Source organism: Hyla sarda, chromosome 8 (assembly GCF_029499605.1).
Source record: "Hyla sarda isolate aHylSar1 chromosome 8, aHylSar1.hap1, whole genome shotgun sequence".
NCBI classification, from domain to species: domain Eukaryota; kingdom Metazoa; phylum Chordata; class Amphibia; order Anura; family Hylidae; genus Hyla; species Hyla sarda.
The window spans coordinates 57,323,429-57,335,728 of record NC_079196.1 but is presented as its reverse complement, the minus strand read 5'-3'; the positions used below and the strand labels follow the sequence as shown (position 1 = coordinate 57,335,728).

Sequence of the window (12,300 nt, the reverse complement as noted above, 5' to 3'; positions counted from 1 at the left end):
TAGTAACTTATTACTTATCTCTGCAAGGGGGGAAAAGTCATAGGTTATCTCCTCTTTGTTTTCATTACCAGAATTAAATCCTTTTTTTGGGGAAATTTCCATGATGGTTGTGAATAGAATTGATTTAAAGCAAGCAGAACATACAATGCAACAAAGTATTAGTCATCCATTGCTCACTATCTTCCCAGCGACTTGTTCTGTATGTTTCTCGCCTTAACCTCTTCATGGCAGACACTTCCTGCCATCCATATTTTTACATTTTCCAAGTCCTTCAGCTCCGTTCTGGTTAAGTAAGTCTTGCGTAGGGGGAGACGGGGGTGGGATCCTGAGCAGATGAATACATAAGGGCTGCTGTTCAGTCTCATTGGTTAATATCCTCTTATTGTGGTCTGTGTAAAGCAGCGTGACTACTAAGCCCATTCTCCCTCCTCCTTCCCCTTATTCACTAAGCCGATATCTCCAGACTTCCAGAGCATCCTCCTGAGCTGCACTTCTAATTCACCGACTGGGCTTTTGAGACCATATGGACTTGTGTGTTTATTTTTTTTTGTTTTTACATGTATTTTTCTATCTGGTTCGTAAATGGAAGCAGGGCGACGTTGGCATCTCTTAAATGTCCAGTTCTTATACTCTTGTTTTCCTAATAAGCTTCTGTCCTTGGATCACAAAAGAAACCCCCTATATACGCAGCCACCTGCCTTGACTGTCTGTTAAAGCCCACTTGCAGGATGTGCACTTAAAAGTATTTTTGTATTATTTATTATTTTTGTCAATACGCTGGTGTATGGTATTTTTGTCACTTTTGTATTTATTTTATTAGAAATTTTTGGTCTATATATATATACGGTATATATTTTTGTTTCTTGTATCGTTTCGATATGCCATCTAAAGAGTCACAGTCTGACCTAAAATGCGCTGATTTGGGTTGGAATCCCAGAAAGCAGGACAGCCAGCAGCAGGATCTGTTGGCAGCCGCACTGAGCATGAAGCTGAACTCCCGAAAGTCTTCGGCTACATTGTGGAAACCTCTGAAACTCTTTGCTTATTCACAGTTAACGTCCCTGGTAAGAAGAGCAACGCTAAAGGAGAACGAACACGTCCCCAAGTATGAGAAAGTTCACAATTTCAAGGTGAGACTCTACTCTGTATGTGTCTGTACGTTGAGCATGAGCTTGCGCTCTTTTGTTATATTGTTTTATTAGATATGTTTGTTTTTTCTATTATATCTTTATCCAGAATTGTTAAAAATTTATACCTGTTGTTTTATGCATGTTTGACCATTCAGCAGTTGGGTCATTAATAAAGAATGTGTCAGCAGATAAGAACCATTTGGCCCAATAAGTCTGCCCAATATTTTAAATACTATGAATAGTTCCTAGCCGTATCTTATATGAAGGATAGTCTTGTGCCTATTCCTATCTTATATGAAGAATAGCCTTATACCTATCCCTATCTTATATGAGGGATAGCCTTATACCTATCCCTATCTTATATGAAGGATAGCATTATGCCTATCCCTATCTTATATGAAGGATAGCCTTATGCCTATCCCTATCTTATATGAAGGATAGCCTTATACATATCTCTATCTTAAATGAAGGATAGAGGATAGCCTTATAACCTATCTCTATCTCTGTCTTATACAAAGGATAGCCTTATGCCCATCTCTATCTTATATGAAGGATAGCCTTATGCCTATCCCTATCTTATATGAAGGATAGCCTTATGCCTATCTCTATCCCTATCTTATATGAAGGATAGCCTTATGCCCATCTCTATCTTATATGAAGGATAGCCTTATGCCTATCTCTATCTTATATGAAGGATAGCCTTATGCCTATCCCTATCTTATACAAAGGATAGCCTTATGCCCATCTCTATCTTATATGAAGGATAGCCTTATGCCCATCTCTATCTTATATGAAGGATAGCCTTATGCCCATCTCTATCTCATATGAAGGATAGCCTTATGCCTATCTCTATCTTATGTGAAGGATAGCCTTATACCTATCCCTATCTTATACAAAGGATAGCCTTATGACTATCTCTATCTTATATGAAGGATAGCCTTATGCCTATCTCTATCTTATATGAAGGATAGCCTTATACCTATCCCTATCTTATACAAAGGATAGCCTTATGCCTATCTCTATCTTATATGAAGGATAGCCTTATGCCTATCTCTATCTTATGTGAAGGATAGCCTTATACCTATCCCATGCATGCTTAAACTCCTTCACTGTATTTGCAGCGACCACTTCTACAGGAAGGCTAATATAATCCATTCATACCTTAACTTTTCTCCTGGAAAACTATTGAACTATACAGTGTCCATACAGAAACAGTATAGAAAGTATAAATGATCACTATATATCCCAGAAACATGTAACCTTCTCTTTTGAGTTCATCACAATATAGTCAATAAAGCCATTTTGTACATCTAACAAAGATGCAGCAACAAATGGTACAAAACTACGAGGAGATCTCTTTTTTGGCTTGATGTTTGCTATCATTGCATATTCACATCCATGCAAATTTTTATTCAGGTGTATCCATATGTGCAACTGCCAAGTTTGTCATTCGTCCCAAGGATACCCTGCTTTATCCATGAATTTAATGCAGATGAACCTACTGTATTGTCATAACTCAATAGTTGTGTTAATGCAGCACAAAAGTTAGATTAAGATTAATAAAGATTATACAATAAATAGACAAAATAAGGCAAATTTGTCACGTTAGTTCCACGTTAGCCACTTTAAGAGCCAAGTTGACTTTTCTGGCCATAAGTTCTTCCCTTTGGATCAGTTAAAAAACAAAAAGGTGTCTGTACCAATTTTCTTGACACAGTGGCAACTTAAATATGGTAAAGACTCATGGACTTTATCAGCCATATTGTCACCAAGATCCTTTGCACACCGGGCTAGGGACAGGAGAAGATGAGGTTCTTCTAGATTCTTTCTATTGGATTTACAATTGTATTGATCTATAGGTAAAATGTTATAGGGATTTATCATTAATAGATTTTGCTGTACTGATCAATTGTCTGTGGACATCATTTTTCTTAATTTTTTTTTTCTTCCAATGATTGGAGGTAATGATCTCCTTTGAGTCATTTTTCGTCCTATAAGCCCGGATCAGTCATTGGAATAAACATATGCTTCTCCCCGCAGATCAGCCAGATGGTCTGGAGCTCTTGTCTGGCTTTTCTCAGGGATTAATGAAGTGTCCTCGCTATAGCCTACAAGTGTCTATTGAATGAATTGACGCTGGCACATACTGTCTTCAGTGTATTGTAAATGGCATCTTCGCCCCCCGATCTCCCATTGTAATGGGCCTTGACATAATCTGAGACTGTACTGCATATGAACAGATATGCAAATCTCTCCCTGTTTACATGCCAAATGACAGATTGGGGTCTACGCTGTCCCTCGTACAGTAAATGGGATACAACAGCACCTCTGAATAAAAGACTAGAGGACACAGCTGCCATTGTACGGAGCATTGGATTCCTGCTGGAGCCTGATACTTAATGGATGAGCGATTATAATCCATTTTTATGTCCCCATGCACAATGATGAACAGTTAAGCTCTATAGAGGCCCGCACCCTTGTCAGTCTTCTGTATCGGGTACTGGTTGGTTTTAGTCGCTTAACTTTTAGTATATACTGTTCTGCTGGGTTTTTTTTATTGTTTTTTTTATAGCTGGTCCAGATGGTCACCATATGGAAATCAATGCATTGAAATGGCTTACAATATGGACTGCCATGGCTAATGCAACAGGGAAAGTAGAGAAAGAAGCCATTGCCTATACCGGGCTCTGTGCAGATGGAGAATATATGTATGGCATTGCCATTCGGCATCTGTAGAGGCCCAGTGGACACTTAAGTTTTATTTCCTAGGTGCTCATAAATGTAATTCTTATCTTCTGTCACATTGGAAAAGAATATATGTTTTCAGGTTGTATTCTCAATATGTTCAGGTACAGCACTCATAGATGTCTATGGGCCCATGATGCCCCTATGTAGGTCTACGGTTTTATTTTGTGCTTCGTTGGCCATTGCTTCGTTGCTTCAGAACTTCCAATCAACAATGTAATCTACAGTGGTCTCCAAACTGTGGCCCTCCCGATGTTTCAAAACTACAACTCTCAGCATGCCCGGACAGCCAACGGCTGTCCGGGCATGCTGAGAGTTGTAGTTTTGCAACTCAAAGTTTGGGGACCATTGACTTGCAACAGCATCGGAAGATGCCGCTAGGAATTGGTTAGTCCTGTCCAAGAGGTCCTTGTATGTCATTGGAAACCTCTCCTGCAAAAATCCTGTTTTTTGTAGTAAGAGGTTTCTGGCATCATACAGTTGCCTCGCAGACATTACTTCCCTGTCACACGGCGGTGGCTTCCACCATCACATATAAAATTCTGGCTGGAGGTGCAAGTGCCAACGTGACTGCAAGTATACGGGGGCAGATTTACTATTCCTGTCTGTCTTAGTGCATGCATATTGCGTGACAAGTTGGTTTTATTTATCAGGTACATAGGTCCGTATAGCTTCAAAACCTTTAACCTTATCCCTCTCGGTTTGGACCAAATATTTACGGATATCTTCCGAGCAAGAGATACACCAAAGTGTTAAGTCTGGTGCAAACTACTGTGTCTTTTTGGCCTATGCAAATGTAAAAGAGGCTTATTAAAGGGGTACTCCAGTGGAGAACATGTTTTATTTAATCAACTGGTGCCAGAAAGTTAAACAGATTTGTAAATTACTTCTATTAAAAAAAATCTTTATCCTTCCAGTACTTATTAGCAGCTGTATATTACAGAGGAAGTGCTTTTGTTTTTGGATTTCTTTTTTTTTTTTTCTCCGTCCACAGTACTCTCTGCTGACATCTCTGTCTGTATCAGGAACTGTCCAGAGTAGCATAGGTTTGCTATGGGGATTTGCTCCTGTTCTGGACAGTTCCTGATACGGACAGAGGTGTCAGCAGAGAGCACCGTGGACAGAAAAAAAAAAAAGAACTTTCTCTAGTATATAGCAGCTAATAAGTACTGGAAGGATAAAGGTTTTTTTTAATATAAGTCATTTACAAATCTGTTTAACTTTCTGGTACCAGTTGATTAAAAAAAAATGTTTTTCCACCGGAGTACCCCTTTAACACAACATTTGGGCTGTATGTGACTAGTATCCGTCAGGATAGGGAAAACGGGTATGCCAACGTACACCATGGCAAACTTATCCACATTAACAGATCAAACATAGTCTACGACTGACTACATTCAGTGTACTTCCCAAATTTACATTTTTTAGTTCTGCAAGATAAAAGTAGTAACTCTAAGCATAACAACACACAATGACTTTATTATTTATATATATATATATATATATATATATATATATATATATATATACATTATAGTTTTTTTCCCAAATTATTATAATTACTATGTTTTTCATCTTTTATTATTTCTTTTGTTATATCATATGTAACAATATTGTCTAAAATACAGTATATGCTGTACAACTATACAACATTTTCAAAATAATAATAAAAATGCTCTGATTTAAGAAAAAAAAATTGTAGTAACTATTAGACTACAGTATATATAAATAGAAGGTTGCAGCAGTACTTTAAAAAAAATGAAGGCTCTTAGCATACTTTTGAATCAATACATGTCCCCCATCCACCACGCGGAGGTGGCCTCTCTCCGAATTGGACCATAACACGTTCACTTTATTCACTATAGTGAATGGGAACACCGCAGCATACCTGCTGCTATCCTACAGGTGAACTCTGCCTAATCTCACAAAACAGTAAGTAAACAGTAGTCTTCCCCGGTATACTAGGAGCACATGGCGCGTCAGTCAGGCTAATGCAGTAACACATTAAATGGTAACTCTCATTAAAACTAATTTTTGGTATTGCTAATAAAAAAGATTTCAAATATATTTAGGTTAAAATTTTTTAGTTTTCTGTTTTTCTTTTTTTTTTTGTGCTTAAAAAAGCTCAAGAGCACATTTTCTCCCATCTTATACACAGATAGTGCAGCCTGGAGTGCTGAGGGGGGGGGGTGTCCAACCAACAGCATATGGCATTTAAGTGTGAGAGGAGCTATGATTGGATGAGGCTGTACACACCCCACTCAGCACTCCAGGCTGCACTTCCTGTGTTTGGACCTCGGTCCTAAGTCTGTGTATAAGATTGAGGGGAAATGTGCTCTTGAGCTTTTTTAAGCACAAATAAAACATAGAAAACGTAGTTTTTTTTTTTTAAAACAAAGTATATTAGAAATATTTTTTATTTACCATAAGGAGTGCAATAGCTATAATTTATTTTAATGAGACTTACCCTTTAAGCCACTGTTTCCTAACCGGTATGCCTTCAGCTGTTGTAAAACTACAACTCCCAGCATGTCCGGACAGCCTTCGGCTGTCCGGGCATGCTGGGAGTTGTAGTTTTGCAACAGCTGGAGGCACACCGGTTGGGAAACTCTGCAAAAAAAGAAAAGAAGAATCTATCCTCCCCCATTGCACTGCCGGCCCTGTACAGGTTGACAGTGACATCTGTCTATGACCTCCTTAGTACCCTGTAAAGCTAATGGTCTGTTCTTAGCTGTTGGAAAGTTTTTTCTAATACAGGTTTGTGTCCTTTCTATTGCTGTGGCGTATGTGTCCTTATCGTGGTGTCATTCTGATATTTTACCTTGTCAGCACCATCCACCTGAATGACACTTCTTATTTATCTCCAGTCTCTCCTATGCTGTTGAGTGGAGTTCAGCGCTTGAATGTCACTTTTGCAGTTTTGACAGCCAGAGGCTTTAGTAAGGCAATGAATATAAATGCACTCACGTTCCCTTTGGCAGCGAGGTGATTGAAAATATGCTGATTGTCGATGCATGAGGCTGAAAATATACGATATAATCACATTTTCTGCTGCGCGGTGTTAGCCGGAGTAATGGTTTGATTTCCATTGTGCCATCATACATATAAAAAAAGAGTCACTCTGCTCAGACTTCACCTGCAGCCTAGATCTATGCACTAGGGAGGGAAATAGGTATCACGGCCTCTTAAATGGACAATGTAAGCAGCGGTTCTTGCTGCAGGAGCTATGATGACGTGAGTTTCTATTCAATTGCACAAGCCAGGCGACACCATCATTGGTCTCCAACCAGTGGTTCTCAGCTTCCTGCATGCCCAGACAACTGTTGGCTGTCCTGACATGATGGGAGTTGTATTTTTGAAGCTGCTGGAGAGCCTGTACCCTAAATCATCATTTAAAAATTCCATTCATAGGGGTTATCCAGTTTAGAAAAATTTTCCCCTATCCAAAGTGTCAGGTCGCAGCGGGTCCGTCTGCTGGAACCCCCTGCGATCTCCTGCACGGCGTACGGCGAGGGTTGGCACGCGCCCTCCATTCATCTCTACGCTGCACTAGTGTATCTCCAGCTCTCCCAGAGAGATGCATGAAGGGCTCGTGTTGACCACCGCTTCATGCATTGGTCAACAAAGCTCTGTGCATAGGGAAAGACAGGGCACCGAGCAGTACATCGCAGGGGGTCCCAGCAGTCAGACCCCCTGCAATCTTACCTTTTTTCTAAACTGGACTTTTAACTTTATGTTAAAACCTTGAAAGAGATTTTAGTTGGCAGTCAGCCTGTATATATAGGGACATCATGTATACATTTATACCTTTTTCTCTTTTAGTAATTGTATTTTGCATTTTCCAGGTACACACATTCAGGGGTCCCCATTGGTGTGAATACTGTGCCAACTTCATGTGGGGGCTGATCGCTCAGGGAGTAAAATGTGCAGGTATGTATTGTAGCGAAACGCATTGTGTTCTAAGATACTGACATAGTAATGTAAACATAAAAGAAGATTCTACATACAAAGTATGGATGGTTATGCCTAGTATAGGACCTGACTGAGCAGGGTATGTATGACACAGGGATTCTCACTTTGGTGTTATCGGTGTCCCTGGATCCTGCAGCGTCCCCTCAGGCCCTTTACAAGGTATAACACAGTGTGGGGATTTCTTAAGATTGGCATATTCTATGTTCCACTATCGTAACAGTTTTATTATTTTGCTGGGGTGCAGTCAAAATGAATGATACTCATCTACCCCTGCCGTTCGCTGCTTGTTACTACTTCTGAGATGAGACGTCCTGCCAGCTTAGCTTATCACTGGCTTAGATGGGACACCTTTGTTGTAAACTTTCTGGCCACTAGCATTAACATTTGCCCAATGCTTCTGCCAATACTTATTTATTTGGTCATGACTTATATATGCATAGGGCAATCCATAGAGGTTTCTTCACTTTATTCACCATATTTCTTCTAAGTAAGATTTTTTTGTGCCAAAATAACAAGTATGCAGTGGTACCCATGACCATGCAGATACAGAGAGATACCCCTAAATGATAAAAAGCCTTTGTGTGTAGGCTCCATTATTCATCCTGGTACATCCAATGTTATCGGCCATTGTGAAAGCCTCAAAGCAGCTTCATCAGGTTGACCCAAACGTTTCCACTACTATGTAGGTCTTCAGCTGGATTTGGGATTTTCGCTTGCACCCAAATCTAGTAGTTTGATTATGTACTTTACAGGCCAAGCTGTGAGCTGGACACATATAGCCTTGACATTCAATGGACAACATTGTTTCTATGATAATTTCATGGATCTTGCTGGACTATTGAAGTAGAACAAGTGTAGTAAATTCTCTTGACCTTTGAAATCACAACAAGGCATCAATTTCCAACATGAAAGATGGATTGTAAAACTGAGCAGTGTGCAGCCTGCCATCCATCATACAAGACTGTAAGACACTAGGGTGAAGACACTGCAGGGCAAAAAGTACATGGATGGTCTAAAACCTTTATTCCAAAGCTGCATTGTCCAGGGTGGAAAAAACACAATGCTGCAGAATTAATACCAGTACATAAACATTAAATTCTTACAGGTCCAGATTTAGTATGACCTATTGGCACAATTCGTAATGATATAAAGCTGTATCATGCGTTCTACTTGTATCTGTAGAATATTTTGACATCATGGTTATAAAGAGTTAAATAACAAATTCTAGCTCTGCTACATCTGCTTTGAGCAGGGTGCAGCGATAAGATGTCCTGATTGTTTGAAGTGAACAAAAATAATAATCCCTGGTTTTACTGTAAAAACAAAAGAGCATATCCATGTGTGGCTTCGTCATGTGTTGCAGATCAAGGGATGATGGCGATGACTGTTTAATTTCAGTCCACCATCTGTGTTTGTGTTCCAGACATACAGTACATCTACTTTTATCCTAGATCCAGTCTCATGAGTATGAGAATGAACAGATTAATAAAAAGTGGAAGGGAAGGGGGTGTAGATGCCTTAAGTAGGCACTATCATTTGAGCAAACTTTGTATAGATCAATAGAACAAGTGAATATAAGAAACTTTTGTATTCTATTTTATTAGACAAAAATGATTTGTTCTCCTGTTATCAAACTTTGTCTCTGCACCCCCCCTGCCTCCCTCTCAAATCCTATCAGAAAATCAGCTCAGCTTTGTCCTGGCAATACAAGTCTAGGGAGGAGGGAGCTCCGCCCACCTGCTCTGGGAGAACTGCAAATGAAAGATGAACCCTGCAGAGCAGAAATCTGCCAAATACAAGCTATATGTTGGGCAGAAATAGTGCTACTCCTCAAGTACACACACAGGGCAACTTATCCTAAAAAAGTCACCACACTTGTTCATGGGATGCATCTGATATTGCAGCTCAACTCAATTCAAGTGAATGGGACTGAGCTTCAATATCTGAGGTAACAGCAACCCATGAACAAAAGGGGCGCTGTTGAGCAGTTTGGGAAGTAGTATGCCTTTTTTGTCTGCACTAAATAAAGTTGTACCTAAATTCGAGCGCCATAGGCCATGGAGGAAAAAAGCAGAGCATATTGGCTATCCCTTAAAAGGTTTGTGACTGTGGATAGGGAGACATCACCTGTGCCCAGTAAAGCGTGTCATGATAGCTGGCTCCTTTCCAATACTCCAGGCCTCCCAGGAGGGTTAGTTCTCTGTTCGTGCAAAAAGGAGAGAACTAAACTGTGTTCTATTCATAGACTTATGTATAGTAGAGCCATCTGCAGCCTACGGTTCAACTACAATTTCACTTCATGTGGAAGCATTTCAATTCTTCAGTCTACTCGAGTGTGTAATATAAATGTGCTCATATATTTCATTTAATTCATGGCTTTTTTAGGTCACCTACTGCCACATACGCATTTCAACACAATACCCTTAGTGTGTAAACGTAGTTTACATTAAATTGGTATAAACAGAGCTATAGTAGTCTGTACACTAACTATATGTGCAATGGAGTCAGATGGCTTTAATGGATTTTTGCATGAAGCTGTGTCAGGTCTACTAAGGTTACCTGTAGCCAGATGCATTGCGACTTCTTCCCAGTGATCACAACTGGGCTTGGGATTTCAAAAGCAGGATTTGTAGTGATCAGTTGATCCCCGGCCCATCTTTATGAGCCCTTTTATTGGCTGAATACTTTACGATCATGCTGGAGAGGAGCTGGTATCAGGGACAGTCTAAAACATAATGGAGAACCCAGAACACTGGACAAAAAAGCAAAATAATGCCAATGTAAAAGAACCTTAGTCTCCACTATGAGGAGATTTGTATTGTGTAAAAGCACAACTTTTCCCATTGCTGTCTTACCTTTTTTTTTTTTTTTAATGCCTTTAATGCCCAATCGAGTCCCTAAAACACGGGATTTTGACACATTTAAATGATTTGAAGTCTCCTTACATTGTAGGTCATGGAAAATGTTGCGTGTTTGTAGACACTATATCTAGTTCTTTCCTCGCATGAAATGTTAAGTGTTCATAATTATCAGCTGTCATCCTTCAGTTCCCAGTGGTGTGACTGACACTTTGTGACATCTCGCACTGGCAGAGCAGTAGAAAAGAATATTACCGGCTTTAAGTATTCCATGTAAAATGAATATGTATGCTTAAAATGTTACAATCTGCTAAAATTCTCCAAATTGAGTTGTCTTATTTAAACAAATGGGGGGGGGGGGGGGAAGATTAATCAAAGGAAAAGTTGCCCTTAGCGACCAATCAGATCACTTCTTTTATTTTTGAAAAGGCCTCTGCAAAATGATAGAAGCAATCTGATTGGTTGCTATGGGCAACTCAGCAACATTTCCTCTGGACAGGTTTTGATGAATCTCCCCCATAGTCTCCAACCTGTGGCTTCCCAACTGTAATGTAATAGAGAAGCAAGAAGGGCTAGCAGAATGCTTGGGAGAGGTATTAGTAGAGAGGGAAGTGCTCATGGGTGTATAGGGAGATGTATTAGCAGTAGATAAGGAAGTGCTCATTGGTGTTTACGGAGAAGTATTAGCAGTAGGGAGGAAGGTGCTCATGGGTGTATAGGTAGAGGTATTAGCAGTAGATAAGGAAGTGCTCATGGGTGTATAGGGAGAGGTATTAGCAGTAGATAAGGAAGTGCTCATGGGTGTATAGGGAGAGGTATTAGCAGTAGATAAGGAAGTGCTCATGGGTGTATAGGGAGAGGTATTAGCAGTAGATAAGGAAGTGCTCATCGGTGTATAGGGAGAGGTATTAGCAGTAGATAAGGAAGTGCTCATGGGTGTATAGGGAGAGGTATTAGCAGTAGAGGGGGTACTCATGCCACTGTACAGAGCACTATACTGGAGGCCGTATCTCCAGAAGGATATAGATACTCTAGAGAGAGTTCAGAGAAGATACTAAACTAGTCCATGGATTGCAGGATACAACTTACCAAGAAGGGATATTATAGAAACTTTTAAATACATAAAGAAAATCAACACAGTAAAGGAGAAGAGTATATATAAAAGAAGAAAAACTACCACAACAGGACATAGTTTTAAATAAGAGGGAAAATGTTTCTGCAGTAATATGAGGAAGTATTACTTTACTGAGAGAGTAGTGGATGCATGGAATAGCCTTCCTGCAGAAGTGGTCGCTGCAAATACAGTGAAGGAGTTTAAACATGCATGGGATAGGTATAAGGCTATCCTTCATATAAGATAGGGATAGGTATAAGGCAATCCTTCATATAAGATAGGGATATGTATAAGGCTATCCTTCATATAAGATAGGGATAGGTATAAGGCTATCCTCCATATAAGATAGGGATAGGCATAAGGCTATCCTTCATATAAGATAGGGATAGGTATAAGGCTATCCTTCATATAAGATAGGGATAGGTATAAGGCTATCCTTCATATAAGATAGAGATAGGTATAAAGCTATCCTCCATATAAG

The 12,300-nt window shown here is 39.7% G+C and overlaps 1 protein-coding gene across 3 annotated transcripts in view; it reads left to right on the top strand.

Annotated features, from left to right (window-relative positions):
- The window catches only part of CHN1 (chimerin 1), a 138,961-nt gene that overhangs the window by 113,618 nt on the left and 13,043 nt on the right, over positions 1–12,300 (top strand). For all 3 annotated transcript variants that reach the window (XM_056535803.1, XM_056535802.1, XM_056535804.1), the window contains 2 exons: positions 1,053–1,130; positions 7,721–7,805. In XM_056535803.1, the coding sequence (XP_056391778.1) occupies positions 1,053–1,130; positions 7,721–7,805 (163 nt within the window). The remainder of the gene's footprint in view (positions 1–1,052; positions 1,131–7,720; positions 7,806–12,300) is intronic.